The sequence below is a fragment of the Danio aesculapii genome, chromosome 15 (assembly GCF_903798145.1).
Source record: "Danio aesculapii chromosome 15, fDanAes4.1, whole genome shotgun sequence".
NCBI lineage: Eukaryota > Metazoa > Chordata > Actinopteri > Cypriniformes > Danionidae > Danio > Danio aesculapii.
The window spans coordinates 38,999,001-39,025,753 of record NC_079449.1 but is presented as its reverse complement, the minus strand read 5'-3'; the positions used below and the strand labels follow the sequence as shown (position 1 = coordinate 39,025,753).

The 26,753-nt window shown below is 34.9% G+C and overlaps 1 protein-coding gene across 1 annotated transcript; it reads left to right on the top strand.

Annotated features, from left to right (window-relative positions):
* Positions 1-7,480: 7,480 nt before the first annotated feature.
* Positions 7,481-24,889, top strand: ppm1na (protein phosphatase, Mg2+/Mn2+ dependent, 1Na (putative)). Its single transcript, XM_056473988.1, has 6 exons — positions 7,481-7,883; positions 13,290-13,861; positions 19,644-19,761; positions 22,623-22,737; positions 22,845-22,908; positions 24,860-24,889. Exons 1-6 carry the CDS (start codon positions 7,481-7,483, stop codon positions 24,887-24,889), a joined length of 1,302 nt encoding a protein of 433 aa, XP_056329963.1.
* The last annotated feature ends 1,864 nt before the right edge of the window (positions 24,890-26,753 follow it).

Genomic DNA, 26,753 nt, shown 5'->3' with positions numbered 1-26,753 from the left:
CTTTTTCGAAAACCATTGTTATCCAACTAAGGTTGCAAGTTCTGTCATTACATAGTTCGTTGATTTGGCGTTTCCCAAATCCGTCGTTCCAACGAACATTCGCAAACTGCATCGCCCACTACACTTCTTGAGCTGTAGGTTAAAGCATAGTTCCTGGTTGTGTTCTATTCCCAGTTGTCCCCCCTATGCCCTATTGATTTAGAACGGTCCAACATTTAAACTTGGAATGATAAAAAAAAAAAAAAGATTCAAGTCATCATTCTTGGGTGTAATTTTAGTTTTAGCGTTCTTCATAGTGATCTTCATCTCCACAAGCGAAAGCTATAGGTGACCTATAAGTATTATTTAAAAGCGGAATTTACTTTCTCCAAAATTTGAAGTCTAAAAGCTTGTGAAAACCAAAAAATATATAGTATACGATAAAGGTTTTAATTTATAGTAGGCTATTTATCAAGAAATGTATTCATTTTTTGACATGGGCCTATTGGTTAGAACATTTCTGCAGTGGTTTGAATGTGTTTGAATTGTTGAAAAGTAGACTTAAAAAAAAAATTCTGAAAAATAAATAAACAATATCCTACTTAATAATAATAATAATAATAATTTTTCATTTCTTAATAAATAGCCTACTGTAAATTAGGCCTACAACCATTAATGATTTATATGATTTAAATATGACATTAGAATATATGTTAGCTTAGTCATTTCATATGGAATATTCTCAATAATATTTGTAAAGGAAACACATATAGGTCATACACGTGTGCGTGTAAATCAACATAATTTGCATAAAAAGTATGGGTTTTTTAATTTATATAGTAGTTTGCCTAATCCACCTCGTTTAGAGCGTCATTATGGATGTTTTAGGTTTTAACTAACGTATTTCAAACGATGGATCTGCGACAGAGAAACTACGGTTTTGGGAAACACTCATCACTACATGGTTCTTTTCCGAAACGATGCATCATACTATGATAGTTCAGCCACGAGTTATGTCGTTGTTTGGGAAACGCACTCCTGAATGACAATTATGATGTGCCAAACAGGAAAATGCGAGAAAAACTTACCCAAAGTTTGAAGTCATCCATCCACGACACTTTCACTATCCCACGTTCTGATATGATACCTCCACTGTAGTCATAATTTTGCTCACAGCATGGCTCAATATTAAAAACAGAACTTTTTTTTTTACATTTACCTTCAGTTTAAAGTTATAATGCTGATTGCGTCATCAGATTTGATGCTCCTATTGGTTCTTTGTCTGACGCTCATCGTAGCTGAAGTCGAACTGCAGGAAAGTTTCTGAAATCTTGACACTGCCAGAATCTCAGGGAAGGGAAAATCAACTGCCATTAAGCTGCTGTTGGTGAACATGTCAAACCAACAATCAAATATCACAGATTGTACCCTGGATTTACAGGAATCGTCCATGTGACCCATGTGAGCAGGGCTTTACATTGGTTTGTTTATGCATAAGTGAACAATCAGTCTAAGACTACCCAAATGAGGTTCTCTTGACATGCTTATAAACAAACCACAGCCATATCACTCTACAGCCCAAGACCAGTTACTTGCTGAAGCTAAGCAGGGCTGAGCCTGATCAGTACCTGGATGGGAGACCACAAGGGGAAATCTAGGTTGCTGTTGGAAGTGGTGTAAGTGATGCCACCAGGGGCCACTCAACCTGTGGTCTATGTGAGTCCTGATGCCCATGTAAAATGAAGGGGACTATACTCTCAGTGAGCGCTGTCTTTTGGATAAGATATTAAACTGAGGTCCTGACTCTCTGTGGTTATTAGAAATCTCATGGCACTTTTTGTAAACAGTAGGGGTGTAACCCCGGTGTCCTGGCCAAATTACTTCCATCCCAATCATCCCATCCCAATTATTTCCCCATCTGATGATCAGGAAATCATCAGTCTTTCCATTCCCACTATAGTTGGTGTGTGGTGAGCGCACTGGCGCCATTGTCCTGTGGCTGCCGTCGCATCATCCAAGTGAATGCTGCACACTCGTGGGGGTGTGGAGAGACCCCCTCATGATTGTGAAGCACTTTGGGTGTATGGCCATACATAATAAATGCGCTATATAAATACACATTACTTACTTACTAAACTTTGGTGAAGTTCACTTGAGGTCAGAAAGCAATCCAAACCAATGGATTAATGTACCAGGTTTTATCATGAGAGTGCCCATGGGCACCCCATGGGTACTGTCACCACTCTGGACTCCATTTCCCAGAACAATCAGTTCAGGAACTTATTATCTGTTGTCATCCGCTGCCCATCAGTAGGACTCACACACACACTCATTGCAGGTTATTGTCTGTTTCTTGTTTTGCGTTTTTAAGGGATCTTGCATCCTTGTCTTCTTATGTAACGTCATCCTCAAACGCAAAAGTTCAGTTCCAAATCTCAAGACCGCAAGAACAGATGAATGCTGTAATGTTTAAATAATTTTCATTTGATGTGTGACCATCAGGAAGAACGCAGCATCTCATTTTCATTCTTCCGAGGTAACTTGGCAAGACCAATCTCCATGAGAATGCGAGTCCGTACTCTGCTTACTTGAAATTGAGAAACAGACCTCATGTCTGTTTAGCTGTGTTTTTCTTGCTCCCATGTTGTTGCATTTTTGTTTTTACCTCGGACTGTATTTCTGTTTTCTTGTCCTGCCTCAAATATTTTGATTGGTGTTTTGACCTTGACTGTGCTCTGGATTAAAAGCTACATTTGGATCTCATTGGATTTTGTCACGCCTCCCATATGTATTACAGAAATGAAATGTTGCTCAAGGACAGTTTATGTGTAGGTAAGACCAAAGATCACTTGAAGGAATGTTAATTTACACTTTGGCCTATTTTGCAAGGCCTTCAATCAGGTAATCCAAGATGAAGTTCTATATAAATTAATGCTGAAGTCCTAAAATCTCAAAAACTGCTTTTTTTGACTTCCAATTAAATTGCATATTTCAAATCAGCAATACATTTTAAATTACCTTTCCCATTAAGTTTGTTGCTTAAGCTGTAATCACATTTAAAACATAATATTTCCAGTTTGCTTCAGTCACTACACATTCACAATTCAGAGTATTTTGTTGTCAAGGCTGCCACTCCCACTCCCAAACACTGCCAAGCTCTTGCTCTCTAATATCTGTAGTGTATCCACACTACAGATACAAGAGTCAGAAAGTCTTCTACTGTCATCTGCTCTACCCATTTTGGGGATCACCATCCTACCCTATGTCTGATGCAAAGTGCTCCTCCCAGAACCTGCTCTAGTCCATGACTGTTTCTCTCTTGTGTCCTTCATCAACTGTCAAAGTTCAGTTCCAAAACTCAAGACCACAGGAATGGAGGATGCGTGAAAGTTCCCGGATGTGTTCTTGATATCGAAGCGTTTATGCATACTATACATTGTGAAAAGGGGTAAAACAATAAATCACAGTATGAATGCTGTAAATGTTTAAATAATTTTCCATAAAAAATGCGTGAATGTCACATGACCATCAGGAAGAACGCAGCATCTCATTTCTCACAGGACATGCTCTGTGTTCTCGCAGTCTCCCGAGTTCGTTTTTCTGAGGTGATCTGGCAAGACCGGTCTTCACAAGAATGCAAGTCCATTTTCTGTGTTCTTGGAATTCAGAAACAGCCCATGACTCTCATGATGCTCATGAACCTCCACACCTTATCTGACCAGAGTGTCACTGCTGTCCTTGTCTTCTTCTGCTGCTGCTGCTGTAGCTCTTCTGCTTCATGGTTGGACATGTCATGCATTTATAGATGTTCTTTCACAGGCCTTTTTTGAAGCAAGTTATTTGAGTCACTGTTTCCTCATCTTGAACTCATCTGGCTATTTTCTACTGATCCCCAACATGAATTTTTACCCACAGAACTGCCACTTTCTGGATATACTGTACTCTTTTTCATACCACTCTGCCATAAGACTGGCTGATTAGATATTTCCTAATCAGGAAATATCTGAAAAAATATCTGAATAAATGGTATCTGAAAAAAGTGACAGTGCCGTCAACTGCAGACATGCAAGTTTGAGTGTCAGGGTCTTGCAATGACCTTACTCATGTTAATCAGTCATTGTGTATAAATAGCTCAAGTCCAAACGTCACACACCTATGCTATTTAAATACAGGTAATCTGCAAGCCTTCCAAGAACTAGGTCTTCCAAAGGAGGACAGTTCCTACCATCCATAAGGACAATTACCTTAAGTGACGTTTGGTTTGGCTGTACAACCATACAACACTGTATTAGAAGCAGTGTGGTTCTCATTGGCAGTCAGACAGTTACAAGATTGAAATGGTTTCTAAGACAAAGTTCCATATAGAAATCTGATACATGCAAATTACATATATGACATACAAGTTTTTATTTAGATCTTAAATATTTTAAATATAGGTCATATATTGAAAAATGGCCATACAGTTGTAAGAAAAAGTATGTGAACCCTTTGGCATTACATTACGATTTTGGCATAAATTTATAAAAATTAATAAAAAGTCATAACAGTAGAAAAAACAGTAGGCTTAAACTAAAACCACATAAATATCATAGTTTTTTATGCTTTTGGGGCTGCTTTGCTGCCTCGGGGCTGGAACATATTGCTGTTATTGAAGAAAAATTAATTACAAAGTTTATTAAGACATTTTTTTAGGAAAACTTAAGACCATCTATCCACCAACTGAAGCTCAACAGAGCATGGGTGATGTAACATGACAACAATTCAAAGCATAGAAGTAAATCAAAAACAGATTTTATTCAACAGAAGAAAATACATGATCTGGAGTGGACCAGTCACAGTCCTGATCTCAACCTGATTGAGATGCTGTGACATGAACTCAAGAGAGCAATTCACACCAGACATCCTAAGAATATTGCTGAGCTGAAACAATTTTAAAAAGAGCAATGATCCAAAATAATTCCAGAACATTGTGCAGGTCTGATCTGCAACTACAGGAAATTTGAGTTTGTTGCTGCCAAAGTAGGGTCAACCAGTTATTAGAACAAAAGTTCACACACTTTCCCTACTTTGCAATGTACATGTTTACATGTTATATTCAATAAAAACATGAAAACATATACTATTGGTGTGGTATTAGTTTATGCAGACTGTGTTTTTCTATTGTTGCGGTTTAGATGAAGATTAGAACACATTTACTGTGAAATCAATACTGAAATAATCCTACAGGTTCACATAGCTTTTCTTGCAACTGTATATAATATCTATATAATCTTATGTAATCTCTCTCTCTCTCTCTCTCTCTCTCTCTCTCTCTCTCTCTCTCTCTCTCTCTTTCTCTCTCTCTCTCTCTCTCTCTCTCTCTCTCTCTCTCTCTCTCTCTATATATATATATATATATATACATCCACTTCTATACAGCTTAAAATGACATTTGAAGGCTTACCTAGGTTAATTAGGTTAACTAGGCAAGTTAGGGTAATCAGGAAAGTTATTGTATAACGAAAAAAACTGCTTAAAGGGGCTAGTAATTTTGACCTTACAATGAATTTTTAAAAGTTAAAAACTGCTTTTATTATAGCTCAAATTAAACAAATAAGACTTGGTCCAGAAAAAAAAATATTATCAGACATACTGTAAAAATTTTCTTGCTCTGTTCAACATCATTTGGGAAATATTTAAAAAAGAAAAAAAAATTCAAAGGGGGCTAATAATTCTGACTTCAACTGAGCGGGAGATGGGTCTGAAATACAGGAGACTCCCGGAAAAAACTGGAGAGTTGGCAGATATGCCTTAAACTCCACGTTTTGGTCTTCCGAAGATGATCCAGAGCCTCCTGTTAAGTTTGAGCCAAGGAGGAGGGGCAATAGTCAATTCTCCTGTATTTCAGACCCATCTCCCGCTCATCTCCCATCTTGTTCTGTCTCCCGGAAAACTCCCGGAATTCCAAACTCCCTCTCTTCTCCCCCGCTCTTCACTTAGCCCGCACCAACCAACCCCAACCCCCCCCCTTTTTTTTTTTTTTTTCACTTTACGTGCACCGCCGGATAAAATCTCCCGGATTTTATGATCTGAATGTTGGCAGGTATGGTTTGAGGAACAGTCAGAGTTTGAACCGGAGGATCAGGGTGGCCATAAAAACAACCAGGCACGCCAGAACCATAGAGGTTCCCTCATTCCCAAGATGGCGACCTTCTTCTTCAAGGGTGGAAGAAAGGATCTGATGATGACTACTATGAAAATGATCCGGACGCTTGCAGTACGTACTTAGAAAGTATGGAAATATAATATTTATATGGTCTAGTTTCAAATGAACAATAATCTACATACTGAAAAGTTATATCCTTTGGTTCTTTCTCACTACTGGCTGAGGCAAATGTGCAAATGCTACGGGCAGACTTTTAACAACTTTGCCTTTGTCTTCGGGTGATACTTTCAGGCCAAACCCCTTTTGTTGATTAACTTGTGTAGTCAGTAGCTGGGCAGGTTTTTAACACCTATATGCCGGTTATCATGCTGACTCCAAAATGTGCATGCTTTGTTTAGCCATCTCCCCTCCTCCTAAGAAGACATTATAGACAGGACATCTTTGTCTCAAATTAGACTTGTGATAAAACTCGCAGACTGCAGACCTCCAGTAAGTTCTGCAAACACATGGACTTCTCGAAGACACTGTATGACTGCAGATTAACCAACACGTCTCCTGGCTGGGTTCTCTTTCGTCAATTCTATAATTTATTTATTTTTTCAACAAGAAAGGCCATTCAGGCGAAAGATTCATATGTTGCATATATGATATATTTTAAATATTTAAAATTCAAATATGAACTTGTATGTCATATATGTAATTTGCGTATACAATATTTCCATGTATCAGATGTATAAATAGTTTATAAAGAGTTATAAAAAGTAAACTTTGAATGGCTAAATCAAGTTTTGTCAAACAATATTTGAAGTACACTGTGTAAGACAACAACATTGTTAAAAACCAAACCTAAAACAGACACATTTATCAATTGTGCATGTGATAATCACACTCATCCTCTTTGGATGTACATTATGAAACACTGTAGTTCATCAAGTACATACGTGAACACTCACTAATCCTGGCACATTACGAAGTAGGGATTACCTGAGAGTGTACAGGCAAAGAGAAAGACAGAACACTGTCTGAGGATGAGTGGACGTAAATAGATTAGCCAATCAGAACCTGGCCAGCGAAAGGGAACGACTTGGCAAAAGTAATAAACACACCCAGACTTCATGCGACCTCAAACCTTTAGTGGAGTCCTATGGATTTCAATGGGAACAACAGAGAACAAGTGTGCAAATGACAACATATTTGGGACACCAAAGTAATTAGGCGCATTAGCACACTGTTTGTCTAGCCAATTGTACCTCCTCTTTGGCTCAAACTCAACAGGAGGCACTGGATCATCTTCGGAAGACCAAAAAGAGAAGTTTGAGGAACAGTCGGAGATTGAACCGGAGAATCAGGGTGGCCATGAGAACCGCCAGGCGAGCCAGCACCATGGAGGTGCCCTCATTCCTGCGGCAGCTGGTGAGGGAAACCGAAAAGATGGTGACCTTCTTCTTCAAGGGTGGAAGAAGGGATTCGGGATCTGATGATGACTACTATGAAAATGATCCGGACGGTTGCAGTCCGTACTTAGAAAGGCCCATTCTGGCGAAAGATTCAGCAGAAGGGGAGTCAAAATGGGGCATTACCTACGCCATGGCCAGTATGCAAGGCTGGCGAGCACAGATGGAGGATTCCCACACTTGCATGCCAGAGATGAGCGATGCTCTTCCAGACTGGAGCTATTTTGCTGTGTATGATGGACATGCGGGGAGAACAGTGGCTCAGTATTCCTCCAGACACCTGCTGGATTTTATTCTTGACACAGGTACTCGCCGATTATTCGCAAATACTCAGCGATTATAGTGTACCCAGTATTATCGCTAATATCTGCATGCAGATTATGACTAATCATGACAGTATAAAGTGATGAGATGCCTTATCAGCACTTTCAAACTGTGAACTTATTTTTGCAAATCAAGATAGACATGTTGCCGCAACACAATTTATGAGTTTGCTTGATGTATTCGACTTTTACTTGTGAAGCCATCGCTAAAGTTTTCTAGATGATTTATACACAAAAATTCTTACTTAATTTTTTCAGTTGAATCAAATGAACTTTTCTAGTCATCTCAACTTACATCAATCAACCTGACTAAAATATTAAGTTAAACTTTGTATAACTTAAAAAAAAATTGTAGAAAATAGGCATGGGATGATAATCGTTTGCAGGGTTTAGCACGGTTTGGAAAAGTCAAATTTTTTCCGCCAAATTTTTCTGCAATACCATTCCTACAGTATATAAAAGATTTTCATTTTACGTTTTAGTTCATTTGTTTTTTACACTGTTAAAAATATTTGATAAATTCATCATGACAACATGTGTTTTTAGGTCATTGTAACATATTAAAATAAGTTATTCATGTTAATGATCTTAAATTTATAAATTACACAAGCTGTTTTAGTCAGTTCCCAGATAGCATGAATGTGGGCCACTTTAGGCAGTTATGTGGCACTGGTGGTATTCCTTCGGCCCAGAAAAAAACGAATGTGAGCCTGGAGTGGCCCACCTGTACAATGGCAAAGGGGGGCCAAAGATTCAAATTCATATATGGGCCATTTAAGGCAAAGATTTGGCACTTATGGGAAAATGTAATCTGAAGGTAAACCAAATGTGGCCCATGTGAAAAATTATAAATTTAGCCCAAATGATGTAGGACCAATGTGGGCCACAGTTGGCAAAAATGTGGCATAGTCATTTAAGGGTAATCTGGGTCTAAACCAAAAGTGGCTCACACGTGTAAGTGCAAATGTGGCCCAGTTATTTTAAAACATATGTGGGCCACATTTGGCAAATATTCGGCACAGTAAACTCTGCCTAATGCAGCCATTAGCCTATAGTGGCCCAGAGAAGATATGGCAAATGCGGCCCAGTTATCCTAAAACAAATGTGGGCCACTTTTAGCAAATATTTGGCACAGTTAGCTCTGGCTAATGTGGCTGTGAGCCTAAAGCGGCCCAGAGAAGATATGGCAAATGTGGCCCAGTTATCTTAAAACATATATGGGCCACATAGACTAAAGTCACCATCATGGAGAAAAGTGTTTGCTTTAGTTGGGCTCATAGCCCTGAACCTCTTAATATCAATTTTAAGAACTTTGCTTGAAAAGTTTATTCATTACAACAAACAAGCTAAGTAAAACAAAAACAATAAAATTAAGTGAGGCACAACCTGTGATGAAATAATATAATTCAATGATGTTAACCAATGTTTAATCCATTATTAGAGGTAACGTAATGACATGCTTGCACATGCCACAGAATTATGAAGCTTTGTAAGCTAAAGAAATTGTATGGTTCAACTTCTGCTCACAGAGACATCAATAATCAGCGTACGAACCTCAACAACTGTGACAATTAACAAAACAACGTCAACATAAGCAGCAGAATCAACAGCAAATAACGAAAACTGTAGCATTAATAAGCTATAGAGCATAATGTATTCAAACTGCAATGCATGCTGGGATTTTTGTACTTTGCCACACCCAGCAAGTGTAAGGTGTAGGCCGGATCTGGGCCACAATAAAAGCAAACTGTGGCTCAGAATAGGGTCACTTCTGGTTAATTTGGTTGAATTGTGGCTGATATGTGGTATTATTTTGGCTTAATTGTGGTCCATATCTGGAAAACAGGAGCGGACAGCCCAAGTGCCATCATTCCATGCGGTATGTGGGCCGGATGTGTCTGGTGTGGGCCGGATCTGGGCCAGAATAAAAGCAAACTGTGGCCCAGAATAGGGTCAGTTCTGGTTCATTTGGTTGAATTCTGGCTGCCATGTGGTATGGCTATGGCTTAATTGAGCCCCGTATCTGGCAAACAGGAGTGGACCGCCCAATTGCCATCATTCCATGCTGTATGTGGGCCAGATTTAAGCGTCTGGTGTGGGCCGGATTTGAGCCACGTGAATTTTGTTAGCTGGGTTTAACGTAATCCAAGTTCAATGGACTCATAAAGTTAATTTGATTCAGCTTAAAAGGCAACCAGGATTTTTTACAGTATAGTACAACAGTATCTCCAGCAAAAAAGATATTCAAAGAGGCTGTTTTAAATTGTAACGAAATCTGTGATTCATTTGAATTATTTAGCCTGACATGTTTACTGTTCCACAATATTTCAAATGTTTCTTAAAATAAAATAAATTGTGTTCAAATGGGGAAAAAGTTTTTGTTTTTTACCCAAACCTTTAAAGAGAATATATTTTACAGCAGTGATACCGTGATATTTTTATCCAAGGTTATCATACCATCAGAATCTTATACCAGCTTATGCCTAGTAGAAACCTGATTTAAGTATTAAAATAAGATAAAGCAACATTAAAATGTGGTGTCTTGAATTTTGTCATTTCATTTTTCACAGTGTACACTTTAAAAGAGCTTCCTCGCCATCGTATAAAGTAAAGTAAACTTAAAGTAAACTTAAACACTACAAACTGAACTACACTGTTCCAATTTACTATGACCTTTTATGTGAAGCTGCTTTGACACAATCTACATTGTATAAGCACTATACAAATAAAGGTGAATTGAATTGAATAGTAAGTATATGTAGTTAATCAATATTACTCAATTAAATGAACAGTTACACGGTTAAACACATATAGCCTTACTCTAGGAAAAAAACATTAACTGACATTACACAAAACCTTAAGTATTCAATTTTATTTATTATTCCTCAGAACTTATTCCTTTACAGTTATGAGGATTTTAGAATAAATGTATAATAATAATAGATATAATATAATAACACATTTTTAACTATAAAATATGATATAAACTACATTCCAGCATATTAGGACAATATTGCTAAAATCAATTTACTTTATTTGACAAAAAAAATTTAATAAAAAAATAAATAATCTTAATAGTGAGTAATCTATAGCTAGCATCAATATTTTGCAGACTTCATTTTTTACACATGAAATGACCTCCAGTTGACCAGAACCAACACTCTAAGACTTTGACTTTTGCTGGAGTTGACTGTGTTTCTCCACAAAATCAGATTATAAACATCTTTAGGGTCATCTTTAGCTCTGATCATGATGCTGTTTTACAGTGACATTGTTTTGACAACCATAAGCAATGGCAGAATGTTGTTTGCATCAAGAGATGTATTTATTTTAGCCAGAGATCTTGTTTTGACAGTGGGATCGTCCCCATGATGTGGCCTATTTCTTAAAGTGATACTTTAGTTAATCTGAAAAATCACTATTTACTCTCTCCCAAGTGGTTCCAAACCCTTATGACATTCTTTCTTCTGTTGAACACAAATAAGATATTTCAAAGAATGATAAAACTGTTAACCATTGGCATTTAATAGTTGGAAAAAAAAGTACTATGGAAATCATATTTCAGGTTTACAATATTTTATAAAATTAAATTTTTTTGTTAAAATGAAGAAAAACTTAAACAGGTTAGTGAAGGGTGAGTAAATAACGATAGAATTCTCAGTTTTAAGTGAACTTAAGAACTTGATCTCCTTAAGACGTTCAATGAAATTGAGGTCAACTGGGGGTCAATCCATGTGTGAAAATAAAGCCTTTTTTCACAAATTTAATTCCAATGAAAATTGACATTGTAATCTAGGTAAATGATCTAGGTCTACTCACAATAGATAAAATGCTACAACCAAAATTTGAGTTAAAAAAATTGTTGCCAAACATTATATAACAAGCAAAAAACATCACTGCACAAAAAGATCTGTAAATTCCAAAGTATTTACTTAAAAGGATAGTTCACCCAAAATTTTTAATTCTGCCATCATTTACCAAGCTCATTGCCAAATTAATGAATGGGATGGTTCTTTTTCTCAAAAAGTTGACCTTTTTGCAGTTATTCGTCTAATATTAATATATAATATATTAAATTATTAAATATAAACACTGCATTTTAGTAACATTTTAAGCACTATTTTTAGCTGGATTAGCTTGTCAGATGGTCATCACAACCACACGTTTTGATACACCAAAAACATTTCATAAAGATTTAGAATAAAGAAATATGAAAAAGAAATACTTATTTTTAAAATATAATTTATTACATTATATATCTTTAAAAAAAATAGGAATCTGTTAAAGTTTTTAATTGAACACTGGAGCCGATTGTCATTTATTAGGCAAATAATAACCTGGCCAGCACATTCAACTTTCCAGAATTTGGGGATTTGAATACATAATAATAATAATAATAATAATAATAATAATAATAATAATAATAATAATAATGTGGAACTTTGTGATTTTTTTTTTTTGTAAGAAAGTATGTTTAAAAATTCATGAAATAGCCAAATTAGTATTCAAATTATTTATTGTTTGAATTAATTGTGTACAATTTATTGTTTCAAGAATAAGGTTCAAGAATTTGAATAAAAGTTACTTGTAAAATGTTTTAACAATATTTAACAATACAGTTGGTCATCAGCGAAAGATGACTTCTCTTGAGTCAAATTGTCTGTTTTCTTGCACTGCTGATTGTTGGACTCATGAAAAGAATTTTTAGCATTGATGAAAACTGATTAGCTGAAGTCACACCAAAGCGACAGCCAACAGAGAACTTCACTTGCCAAGGCTTTTTTGAAAGTTATTTTCACAATTTATGATGGCATTGCAGTCAAAATAGGACAAATGATTTATGGGACAAATTCTGGACCTTTGTCAGTGAGAGGTGGGTCCTTCGAAACACCCTTACCCCCCTTGGTGTTTACTCACCTTTACTTGTTCAAAACCTACTTGAGTTTCTTTCTTCTGTTGAACATAAAAGAAGATATTTTTTAAGAATGTTGGTTGGTGGAACTCATTGACTTCCATAGTATTTTTTCCTACTATGGAAGTTGATGTGTGCCACCAACCAACATTCTTCAGCATGAAATAAATTAAGATTTAAAACCACATGAGGGAGAATAAATGATAACTTCATTAATGGCTGAACTATGCCTTTAAGTTCAAAAATCATATTTTGGGTCAGGCCATGTTTCTAATCTCAATACTCAGTCTCGATACCTACAATTACCCATAGGTGCAACATTACCTCCCTTTATATTTTTGTAAGATGCCCAAATGGACTTAATTGTCAGTGACACAAATGTGTCAAATCTTTCCGATTGGGAACAAGCTTTTCTCAAGTATGTATAAGCATATATATAAGCACTCTTGACCCTGTTTATTTGTGTGTTTAATCAGGTTGTGTGACGGTGGAGGAGGATGTAGAACAGGTCAAAGATGGCATCAGAGATGGCTTCCTTGCCATCGACCGCCACATGCACACCCTGTCCCGCAACGAAAGCTGGGACCACAGTGGATCCACAGCCGCCTCTGTCATGATCTCCCCACGAAACTTCTACTTCATCAACTGTGGAGACTCGCGGACCTTCCTCTGCCGCAACGGCCATGTGGTGTTCTATACAGAGGACCACAAACCCTTCAACCCACGTGAGAAGGAGCGCATTCAGAACGCTGGTGGCTCTGTCACCCTGCAGCGCATCAATGGGTCGCTCGCCGTGTCCAGAGCGCTTGGTGATTTCGACTTTAAGGAGGTGGAATGGAGGGCTCAGACCGAGCAGCTGGTGTCTCCTGAGCCTGAGGTGTACGAACTGGAGCGGACCCCAGAAGACGAGTTTCTGGTGGTGGCGTGTGATGGTGTTTGGGATGCCATTGGGAATGAGGATCTATGCGCTTTTGTGCGCAACCGTCTGCATGTCTGCGATGATCTGAGGGAGATCTGCTCACAGGTCATTGACCTCTGCCTCTACAAGGTTGGTAACAGTGCATATGTTTGGTCTGTGGCCATTTTTAAATGTGCCAATCAGATTGGCTTACTGTTCTGGCCTGAGGGTGAACAGGTATTAATCTTTATTAAGGTACCCAGTGAAGAGCTCTTCTAAGTACAATCTAGGAATGGATTAACTGTGTGGGGCTTAAAAGGACAAAATGAAAAGATCCGAGATCTAAATAAACAGGATTACCTTTTCCCTTCAGTAGAACTTTAAAGAAGATTTTTTAGCTGAAAATGTGGTTCTTGGAGGTTCATAAAATGCAAGTCAATGACTACCAGCATTTTGAGAGTCAAAAAAAAATATACAGGAAAAACAAAATCTCCTGACAATATTGAGGTGTTATGAATGGTGTAAAGTTCAGTTTAGTAAGTTGAGTTTTTTCAGTTGAGTTTTACCATTTTTGAATCCCTTTAGCCAATCTCCAGGTATGGCATGAGCACTTTAAATTTAGCTTAGCATCTTAGCAGAATTTTTTTGGATCATTTTATTGCATAATATCATTGCTCCTGCTGCAGCTATGGTATGGCAGCAAAGTTCCTAGAAAAAATATCATCCTAGAAAATATCTACTTTTCATTTTCTGTCAGTCTTAGTACACAATGTAACTACAGAAGAGTTCTAAGTAGGAATTTTTATTATTTTTATTATTATATATTTTTTGACCTCGATACTAAGGAAGTAATCCGATTCAATGATTTAACCTAACCTAAGCTAAGCTAAGCTAAGCTAAGCTAAAAGTGCTCCCGCCAGACCAAGAGATTGGTTTAACAGATTAAAAAACACATATGTTTAATTCTAGGGGAGTTGTAAAATGAGCCTATTTTCAAAAAAGTGGAGCGTTCCTTAAATGTGCTACTGAACAGCCATCTCACCCTGCAGCCCAAGACCGGTTACTCCTTGAAGCTAAGCAGGGCTGAGCCTGGTCAGTACCTGGATGGGAGACCACATGAGAAAAAGTAGGTTGCTGTTGGAAGTGGTGTTAGAGAGGCCAGCAGGGGGCACTCAACCTGTGGTCTGTGTTAGTCCTAATGCCCCAGTAAAAGTGAAGGGGACACTATACTGTCAGCGGGTGCCGTCTTTCGGATGAGACGTTAAACCGAGGTCCTGACTCTCTATGATCATAAAAAAAATACCATGGCACTTCCTGTAAAGAGCAGGGGTGTAATCCTGGTGTCCTGGCCAAACTCCCTCAATCGGCCCTTACGATCATGGCGGCCCAATCATCCCCATCCATTGAATTGGCTCTATCACTGTCTCTTCACTCCACCAATAGCTGGTGTGTGGTGAGTGCACTGGCGCTGTTGTCCTGTGGCTGCCGTCGCATCATCCAAGTGGTTGCTGCACACTGGTGGTGGTGGTGTGGAGAGACCCCTCCTCATGATTGTGAAGCACTTTGGGTGTATGGCCATACACAATAAATGCACTATATAAATACACATTACATTACTGAAGAAAAAGGTAATCCATATCTTGGAGGTGCTGAGGGTGAGTAGGCCTAAATCAACAGTAAGTTGTTAATTTTAACAATCTCTTTATATATCTATAATTAAGTTAGTTCACTCAAAAAAACATAATAATATTTTACTTCCCCAGATATAGAACTGAGGCAAGGCAAGACAAGTTTATTTAAATAGCACATTTCATACACAGTGGCAATACAAAGTGCTTTACGTAAACAAGAATTAAAAAAGAAAAGTATTAAAAAAAAACGAATAATAAAAATGATTAAAAACAGATAAAAATGTGATTAAAACAGGTTACAAAAGAATGAAAAAGAAAAGAAAGACACAATAGTGCGATCTGTTGGATGTAGCACAGAGCTCATTCAGTAAAGGCACAGCTAAACAGATGTGTTTTCAGTCTTGATTTGAATGTGCCTAATGTTGGAGCACATTTGATCATTTCTGGAAGCTAATTCCAGCAGCGAGGGGCATAGTTGCTGAAAGCTGATTCACCCTGCTTTGACTGAACTCTTGGAATTTCTAGTTTATTTGATCCTAAAGATCTGAGTGATCTATTAGGTTTGTATTCAGTGAGCATATCTGTAATGTATTGAGGTCCTAGGCCATTTATAGATTTACAGACAAGTAGTAATACTTTAAAATCTTCACAGTGATTCACAATCTTCACAGAATATTACAATCTTAGGAAGTAATGTGAATATTTTATGTCAAAACTAAAAAATAAGTTTTCATTGGCTAAATATAAAAAACTAATGTTATAGCATATAACCAAACTCACTTAGAAATCTGATAAATGCAAATCTCAAATGGCGAACAAGTTCCCATTTGGATTTAAAATATAAAAATAGAAATATATAAAATTATATGTCTTATACAGCGACTACCGTGCAGCTGGTAGTCGTTCACTTTTATTATGTGCAACCTTTGTTTTTAAAATGGCTATTATACAGGTGTTTTTAAAAAGTGTTCAAAATATTTTGTTATCCATATGTTCTTTTTTTTTTGAGAAGGTGTTTTATAAAAAAAAATTAGAACCTAATACTATTAAAACCTAGAACCTAATTCTTTTTTGTTTTTCATTGAGTGGTTTTTGGTAAAATACATTGAAGTCTATTAGGGTCATCTTGTCTCAGTCCTTGCAGGAAGTCAGCAAACAATAACAGAATACAAAGGTTAAAGTAACTAATAATAGTAAGAGTGTAGGATTACAGATTTTTTAAAAGGTCCTTTACTTTTGATTTAAGTTTTGCAATGGATCTTACAATACTTTCAACACAATGCTATTTGCTAAGCTAAACAAGAGATGGTCTCTGATTAGAAGCCAAATGCACCACCACAACATGATGACAAAATAAAGAAAGAGAAAAGACTATTAAGAGAAGAGATTAAAACAAAGAGATTTATTCCACTTTATAAACAGGGATATTTCTTTCTGTCTGTCTGTCTGTCTGTCTAACTATACCCACCACCACCCCCTTCCTTTTGGAAGGACATCTATCTATCTTATAATTAAATTGGGAATAGATCTGTAGATGAGTGTTGACCTCAAGTGATCCAGTTCTTCATTATCTCCAGTTCTTCATTATCTTTAAAACTTATGAAAATGTAAAAGCGATAGATGAACAAGTCTATTAAAAAAGAAAGACGGAGTGGACTGATAAATTACTAAATATCTTTGTTTTTGTCAGACTGGTGTGCAGCATGTGTAGAAAAGGAAACCCCCACTGTACTGTAACGTTAAGTGAGGGCTGGTATTTCACTTTTCTCCAAATGCTGCACACCAGTCTGACAAATACAAAGATATACAGTAATTTATCAGTCCTCCTCATCTTTCTATTTTAATAGACTGAGTTGTTTACTTATTCATCTGTCGCTTTTAAACTTTCATAAGTTAAATAAAGCGTATACGGTATGTGTGAAGCGCAGTATGGTGAGCGCAAGTTTTTCACCTGCTTCTGAGAGATGACGGTTCTATTTGTGAAGTATATCGAACGTCTGATTCAAATTCAAATTTAAAATGCATTATTGGCATGACAAATGTTACAAATGTAATGCCAAAATATTTATAAAGTTTACAATAAACACACACACATGCACACACGACATAGTCATCACCATAGTAATAGTAATAGTAGATACTGTTTTAAGTACATATATTAAATATTTTATGGAAAATGACCATATAAAATACTACAAATTATAATAATACACAAAAAAAATTTATATTCATACTTTATAAATATGATATAATGATAAAATGAAAACAAAGAATGATAAATCAATACATAAATAAATAGATGGATGGATGAATCCATTAAAAACAATTTTGGTAACTGAAATAAACTTGAATTCAAATAACACATAGATATTAGTCTTTTTAACTCTGTGTAAATAAATACATTTAAAATTAAGTTGCCGTAGTAAAATATAATAAATCTGAAATAAAAGAAACGTAAATATACAAATGCCTATATTACTAACAAATATTAGTATAGTATTTAAATAATACTAAGATAACACTTGATGGTGTACAAAACTGTTGCTGTTTGTTTTCTACACTTCAAAATTTCACTTTATTGAAAGTATATATATAAATATTTATATTTGATGAGAGAGACTTTGAAGTGAACTAAATTAATGCCAGTAGTAAAACAAATAATAAAAAATCAGACTTTGTAAATCCGAACCATATAAACCATAAAACGAATAATTTTCATTTTGAGAATATTTACATATAGGCTTATGTTTTTATTTGATGCTAGATGAGTCTGTCACTGAATCAGCAAGTGAGTTAGGTCGATACTGATTTTGCTAGAAAAATAAAACAGATTTTTTTCTTTTGGGTCTACCTTGTTATTTAAAATGATCAGGCGCGTGGTTTATGTCATATTACATAATACGAGATTTCCCCGCTGCATGCTGAGACGAGGAAGATTACAGAGCGCATAATAACATCAGCTTGACCCGTTCTATGATGCGCCTCTGTAAATAGACTGATTACCAGGAAGACAACAGATTAGAGAGATTCAGACTTGACTGTACAACTGTCTTTATCTGTCTGTCAGCACACTGATCTCAATTCAGCTACTCGAACAGTGTGTTACCGCATTTTGAAGGTATATTGATTTACCCACATGAAAACACTATAGTAATTTATAGTAAATACTATAGTCTTTTTGAAACATACTATAGTAAATTGTATAGTATTTATAACTCTGTGTTAGTGAATGTTCCAGCAAAGTGACCTGATAAACTGTTATAAATACTGTAGTATACTTTAGTTTAACCACAGTAAATGGTGGTGTAGTGCCTAATAGTTGTAAAAAAAACTACACTATTGGGTCATTTGTTTATAATACTATAGTTGTTGTTTTACCATAGCAACTATAAAATTACTGATTAATTCCAGTATGTTACTATAGTATGATTCAAAAACATTTGAGTATTTACTATTACTTTTCATGTGGGTCCCCTGTTGTATTTATTAATTTCTTCATTTATTCATAGTGGTCAAGAGTATTTTCCTCATAAAGAATCACTTGTGCTCAGCAACACACAAAAATATATAGTATTGTTATTGTTATTAATTATTATTTTTTAATTTTACAAATCTGATGGTAAAAATAAGTTTCAGCATTGTTACTTCAGTCTTCAGTGTCACGTGATGCTTTAGAAAACAAGAGTATTTGATGAATGGGAAGTTCAGATGAACAGCATTTTTGTAACCATGTAATAGTATGTCTCATGTTTTTAGCAAACTGATGCATGCTTAATGAAGTGAGTATTCAATTATATTATTTTTTAAATTATATATTCCTGCTGAATATAATATAATATAATATAATATAATATAATATAATATAATATAATATAATATAATATAATATATAATAAAATTAACCCAATATAATATAATATAATATAATATAATATAATATAATATAATATAATATAATATAATATTGGTTTAATTTTATTATAATATATACTATTAATAAATGAAGTAAGTCTTATTATAAATAATATTTCACTATTATATTACTATAACTAGTTTAATTAGGTTAACTAGTCAAAAAAGGTTAATTTGCCAAGTTATTGGACAACAGTGGTTTGTTCTGTAGCCAAAAAAATTAAACAAAAAATATTCTTAATGTTTTTAAAAGTTAAACTTTTTATTCCAGTCAAACTAATAGAAACAAGAATACAAATATTATAATAAATGCTTTTTATTATTATTAAGTATTACTATTTTGCCTTTAACTGTGTTTGTGTTTGTTCCATGTCCTTGTCATCTTGCAGGGGAGTTTAGACAACATCACCATTATCATCATCTGTTTCGATGGGGCTCCCAAGGTCACGCAAGAGGCACTGCAGCAGGAGGCCGAGCTCGAGCAGCTCATCGAGCAGAAAGTAGCAGGTAACTTTACCCATTCATTCTATATTAAAGGGCACCTAGGTTACCCCTTTTTTCAGATTTAATATAAGTAATTTGTGTCCCCAGAATGTGTCTGTACATTTGTGTCTGTACAAGTTTGAGCTCAAAACAACCATCAGAGTATTTGATATAGCTGTCTGAAGTGTCTGTATTATAGCCGGTAAAACTTGGTTGGTGTTTTTTTGTACTGGGCCTTTAAGGCTAGTCCTCCCCACCCACCGTTCCCACGTGCTCGTCACCAACATGCCTCAATCGCCGCCCTCAGCTGCCTCAGGAAGCAGATCTCACGTCGCGTTTGTGAGAAATACTACAGTAAGAACATTACCAATCAGTATTTGATGCAGTTTTTGTGAGTTGCAGCCATGAGTCACACACAAAGTCGTTACAAAGTTCACGCACACACACAGCGAGGACACGCACACACACATACACATAGCGCAGACACACACCAATAGCGCAGACACCCACATACACACACACCCACAGAGAGAGAGAGAGAGAGAGAGAGAGAGAGAGAGAGCGTTTAGCTTCGCACTCTGTTTGCACGCATATGTGACAGGATACAGGTTAATCCTCACTGCTGTATGGATATCTGTTATGTTAATGTACAAAATAAACCTGATTTAACGTCCACAAACCGGGACTGAAGCGTCTTCCTTTATAATAGTTCTGACGCACGGCTGTGCTGATGAAGTAAAGTGTAAACTGTAAAATCGCTGTAATTCATTACACACGTGCGCTGTTTTAAAACATTTTAAACATGCGAAACCCACTCTTGATCACATTTGATGATGATTGATGATCCTAGCGAACTGAACAGACCTTTTATTCCCGGTTGCTTTGCACTCGTCTGGTCTTGTTGATATGATTATACACGTGACTACCGGGACATGTTAATACGCACAGCTGTCAATCAATTCGGTGGGCGGGGGGACCGCACTCCTACGTCAAGTTGCGGTCGATCTAAAAACAGCTCCAATTGGTCCACCGTTTTTATGTTGTTAAATTTGAAAAAAAAAGGACTGGGTGTGTTTATATCACCCCAATATGACGGTCTATAGACTACATCTACACTCATGTCTGTCCAACATTTTTCACCATAGGTGCCCTTTAAAGGATTTACTCTGCACACACAGTTGAAGTCAGAATTATTAGTCCCCCTGAATTATTAGCCCCCTGTTTTTTCCCCCAATTTCTGTTTAACAGAGAAATTATTTTTTTCAACACATTTCTAAACATAGTTTACATAGTAAACAAAATAGTTTTAATGACTCATTTCTAATAACTGATCTCTTTTCTCTTTGCCATGATGACAGTAAATAATATTTGACTACATATTTTTCAAGACACTTTTATACAGCTTAAAGTGACATTTAAAGGCTTAACTATGTTAATTAGGTTAACTAGGCAGGTTAGGGTAATTAGGCAAGTTATTGTATAACGATGGTTTGTTTTGTAGACTATTGAAAAAAAATTGCTTAAAAGGGCTAATAATTTTGACCTTAAAATGGATTTTATTCTTACTGAAATAAAACAAATAAGACTTTCTCCTGAAGAAAAAAATATTATCAAATGTACTGTGAAAATGTCCTTGCTCTGTTAAACATCATTTGGGAAATATGTAAATATCCAAAAAACACTAGAGCAGTATTTTGCTGACTTATGTACTTACATTAGACAAACTGTTTCGAAGAATGTTCAAACCCAGAGAAATAAAAAATTTTAACTACACTCAAATATTACTTTTTGATGCTTATTTAAGCTACTTATTTAAATTGAGTTGAAGCAACACAATTCTTACATTTTTGGGGGCCTACTTAATTGCTTTATGTTCAATTCCCTTAAATTTGTGAAAACGGCCAAGTTAACATTTTGTGTTTGATTTGTGTTTGGAGAGCATGTGGAAATTATGTGAAACTTTGTTTTAGTGTACACTCAAAAAATACTGTACTTTGCTGCTTGTTCAAACTACTTCAGTTGAAACTAAATCAGTTGAAACAACACATTTTTAAAGTTTTTGGGGAAAACATTTGTAAAATAAGGTTAAAGGAACCTTGCATTTTTTTGGTCACTCCGCTGCTGAAAAAAAAACAGCTTAAACCAGCCTAAAGCTGGTTTTAGCTGGTCGACCAGCTTGGTTTTGGCCATTTCCAGGCTGGTCATTTCCCTTTTTTTTTTGCTGGTCGTTTGCCAGCCTGACCAGCTAAGACCAGGCTGGAAACAGACTTCAGGAGGGTCAAAAATGACTTCTGCTGCTTGTTACTTGTTTAAAGTTACTTGTTTAAATTGCTGAAGAAACACAATTCTTACGTTGTTTCGCGGACAACATAATAGTTTTATGTTTAATCCACATACATTTGTAAAAACGATGTAAGTTAACTTGATTGTATAGGGACAACATGTAGGAATTGTGTGGAACCCAGCAATGTTTACAGTGTAGTGACACTGACTGTAGTATGGCAATGTTAACGACATCAACCTCAATTTCCGGATTAGTTTTTATAAAAAACAGTGAAACAACAAATATGTCTTTAATATTGTTTGTTTTTATGTTTTTTAGTATGTTTTGTATGTTATGTTATTACTCTGCACATTCAGAACAGCTTTATAGTTATCGTTATTTACAGTATTATTAGTTCTTAGTCACAGCGTCATCAAACTGAAGCTATGCATCTTTGCTGTGAAAACGCACCATCTGGTGGCGAAAAATACATTTGACGCTTTTAAGGTATACAAAATAGTTCTTCTATGGCCTCACTGTCAAAACTCAGAACATGTTTTTATGGGTGTCTGTTAGTGTGAACATCCTTCTAAAACAGTGTATTTTTTCTGTCGTTACTCAGAGATTATTCACGTGATCAGATCTAAAGACGAGGAGCCTGATCTGCTGTATGTGATGAAATTTCTGGCATCTGAACACATTCCGGGCCTTCCACCAGGTGGAGGAGTCTCATGCAAGTGAGTGGTGCTGGACAGTAATACAGTATATTACAGGCGTGTTAATACATGTTTTGTGTGCAATTTTTTCTCAATACCTGTGTTTTCGTTCTGTTTCTGTTGTGCAGGAGAGATTGCATAATTGCCGCATATCAGAAATACGCAGCAGCCTTTAGACCTCTTGAGCCGATGGTATGTGTTTGAAAAGCACACATAAATGTCATATGTTACCACAAAACCAGTCATAAGTGTCTTTTTTTTTTGGAATTCGAGTATTTATACATCATGGTGAATAAATAAGCTTTCCATTGATGCTGATATTTGGCCGAGATACAACTTAATTCTTTATTTAACTTAATAAAATTTTAATTCTGGAATCTGAGGGTTCAAATAAAATCTAAGTGTTGAGAAAATTTCCTTTAAAGTGTATTGCAATGTATTTTACTAATCAAAAATGAGTTGTAAATATGTTTACGTATTTTGTGATTTGCAGGGATTTTCTGTTTGTTTACATTTATTAATTGTATGTTGATCTCTACACTGTCGACTTTTGGTGTTGACATTTTTAGTAGTTTGAAGCAATATATTGTATAATAAATAATATAGAGAATTAAGTCTGTAAAATAACAGAAAAAGGTAACACTTTAGAGTAAGGTTCATTAGTTAATGCATTTACTAACATGAACTAATCATGAACAACACTTATACAGCATTTATTAATCATAATTGAACATTTACTAATGCATTATTAACATCCAAGTCCATGCTTGTTAAAATTCGTTAATGCACCGTGAGTTAAAATGAACTAACAATGAACAACTGTATTTTCATTAACCAACGTTAACTAACATGAACAAATACTGTAGTAAATGTATTGTTCATTGTTTGTTCATGTTAGTAAATGCATTAATTAACATTAACTATTGAACCTTATTGTAAAGTGTGACCCAGAAAAGGTACTGGCAGTTTATTACACCAACACCAAACCAGACAATATATCAAATCAAACTATTGAAAATATTCGTAAAAAGCCACTTTTCCCAACCTTTCAACATTAAAAGTTGTTGGAGGAAAGATCAAGGTCCCACAATGCAATTATAATGCATAAATAAATAATAATAAAAAAAATGAATCACAAAATATGGAAATTTTTTAATCTACATTTTTTTTTACATTGTACATAGAGTAGAAAATGTATTTAAAATCAAAAAGAAACTTTACTTAATACTCTGAATCAATAAATGTTGGGTAAAGTTATTTTTAAAAAGTCATATATTACAAAAAATATTTTATTTAAAAAAAATAACAATATCAACACATATTTTCAAACTAATTTTGAATTTTTTTCCCCACACATTTAACTAACAATTAAAGTGACTTAAGAGTGTAATATATTACTTTTAAAAGTAATTTTACCCAACATATTGTTCTAATGATTTTTCTTTTTTTCAAACTGATAATTGTAATCCATATACCATATAATGTATTTTTTATCTATTGCCAAAATACCAGTGGAACATAAGGTTTTGTGCTCTATGGGGTCCCATAACTATATATGTTAGAAGTTAGAATTATTAGCCCCCTGAATTATTAGCCCCCCTCTCCCCCGTTTATTTTTTCAACACATTTCTAAACATAATAGTTTTAATCACTAATTTCCAATAACTGATTTATTTTATCTTTGCCTTGATGACAGTAAATAATATTTGACTAGATATTTTTCAAGACACTTCTATACAGCTTAAAGTGACATTTAAAGGCTTACTGTAACTAGGTTAATTAGGTTAACTAGGCAGGTTAGGGTAATTAAGTTACTGTATAACTATGGTTTGCTCTGTAGACTATCGAAAAAAAAGGCTCAAAGGGGCTAAGAATTTTGACCTTAAAATGTTTTTTTTTTTTTTTTTTTTTATTTAAAGCTGCTTTTATTCTAGCCGAAATAAAAAAATAAGACTTGGTCCAGAAAAAAAAAATATAATCAGACATACTGTAAAAAAATCCTTGCTCGGTTAAACATCATTTGGGAAATATTTAAAAAAGAAAAAAAAAAAAATTCAAAGGGGGCTAATAATTCTGACTTTAACGGGATATGAGACCATGATGTGAAATAATAATTTTCTCATTTATTCTTTTCTCATTCAAGGACACCGGCGGCTCTGATGACTCCACCTAGTGGCCATTACCCTGAAGATCAAGCCTTGAATCTCTGTACCGTACTGTAGATATACAGTATTAATCAACGTGAAAAGGACATTTGTGTTGCCTCCTTTACAGAGGAGAAACTGTTTAGCCAAACTGTTTTTATTATTATTAAATTATTATTGTGTATTATAAACACAAACAGCAAGCATTTATCAAATGCTTCAATAAAGAATAAGCACTCAACATTGACATGACACTAAAAATGCTGGGATTTGGTACACTATGGACAAAACTGTTGGGATATTAGTGTCATTCATTCATTCATTCATTCATTCATTCATTCATTCATTCATTTTTTCTTTTCGGCTTAGTCTCTTTATTAATCAGGGGTCGCCACAGCGGAATAAACCACCAACTTATCCAGCACATGCAACAACTTACGCAGCGCATGCCCTTCCAGCTGCAAACCATCACTGGGAAAAGCCCATACACACTTACATTCACACACATACACTACGGCCAATTTAGCTTACCCAATTTACCTATACCACATGTGTTTGGACCGGAGCACCCGGAGCACTATTATTTTTGTTGCACATGTACATTTACGGGAATAGGCAAAAATATTGGGCCTATAAGTCTAAAATTTCTGATGTTTTTTAATGCCAAAATTATTTAAAAACCATGTAAAGATCCAGCTACATGAAAACATTTAGTAAATTCCTCACTGTAAATATATAAAAATGTAATTTTTATATGCAACATGTATTTATAAAAGTTTATTTTTAACTATTTTGATTCAGTTTTTATAATTTTTTTCAAATTTACATTTTTCGTAACCCTCATATTCCATTGTATATCGGCCAGATGGTGTCCAAAGCTGAAGAAATTAAAAAAATATATATATTTTAGGGTCAAAATTATTAGCCCCTATAAGCAAATTTTTTTCAATAGTCTACAGAACAAACCATCATTATACAATAACTTGCCTAATTACTCTAACCTGCCTAGTTAACCTAATTAACCTAGTTAAGCCTTTAAATGTCACTTCGAGCTGTATAGAAGTGTCTTCAAAAATATCTATTCAAATATTATTTACTGTCATCATGGAAAAGATAAAATAAATCTGTTATTAGAGATGAGTTATTAGTTATTAGATCAGTTATTAGAGATTTATAAAAATCTTCTCTCTAGCTGTTAAGCAGAAAATCAGGGAAAAATAAACAAGGGGGTTAATAATTCTGACTTTAACTATACTATATATATAGTGGTCACATTTTACCATACCCCAGCATTTTAAGGGTGAATTAAAAAACACTTTATTTCACTTTATTTAAAGTTGAAGTGTAAAAGTTGAAAAGTAGAGATGTTTGAGATGTTTGAAGCACTTTCCCCATTACAATTGTATGAACAAACAGATAGATGTAGAAACTGAATGGATAATTAAATCCATGCAAACAAACAACAATAATAAAAAACAAATAAAAAATGAAATAATAGTAATAATAAAAATGCAATACTGATTACAATACTAAATATTAGTCAAATCAAATTAGTAACACCAAATTAACAAAAGTATTTTTTATTTGTAAGCTGACATAACAGTAAATATTACATTACAAACACACAAACGCACCATTACATAAATTCACATTGTTAGCTTTTATGTAAAACCTTTTTTAATGTCTTGAAAGAAATTATTTTATGTTACACTGCAGTTATGTTTCAGTCCTGTTTTAGGATTGACCTTTTACAAACATATTTAAAATACTTCAATGTATATGTTAAATATGATATATTTTTGGTTTTGTTTTTTTTTGGATGTTAAGCTCTTTTTAAGTAAAGAGAGTATAGACTTATACATAAACTCGTTAAACAGATGTGTAAAACTTTAT

Excerpts from the sequence above, each read along its gene's own strand:
- ppm1na (XM_056473988.1), top strand. The coding sequence starts at position 7,481 with ATGAGAACCGCCAGGCGAGCCAGCACCATGGAGGTGCCCTCATTCCTG. Across the intron at positions 22,738-22,844 it reads GGTGGAGGAGTCTCATGCAA|GAGAGATTGCATAATTGCCG; the intron begins GTGAGTGGTGCT and ends TCTGTTGTGCAG. Across the intron at positions 22,909-24,859 it reads TTAGACCTCTTGAGCCGATG|GACACCGGCGGCTCTGATGA; the intron begins GTATGTGTTTGA and ends TTCTCATTCAAG.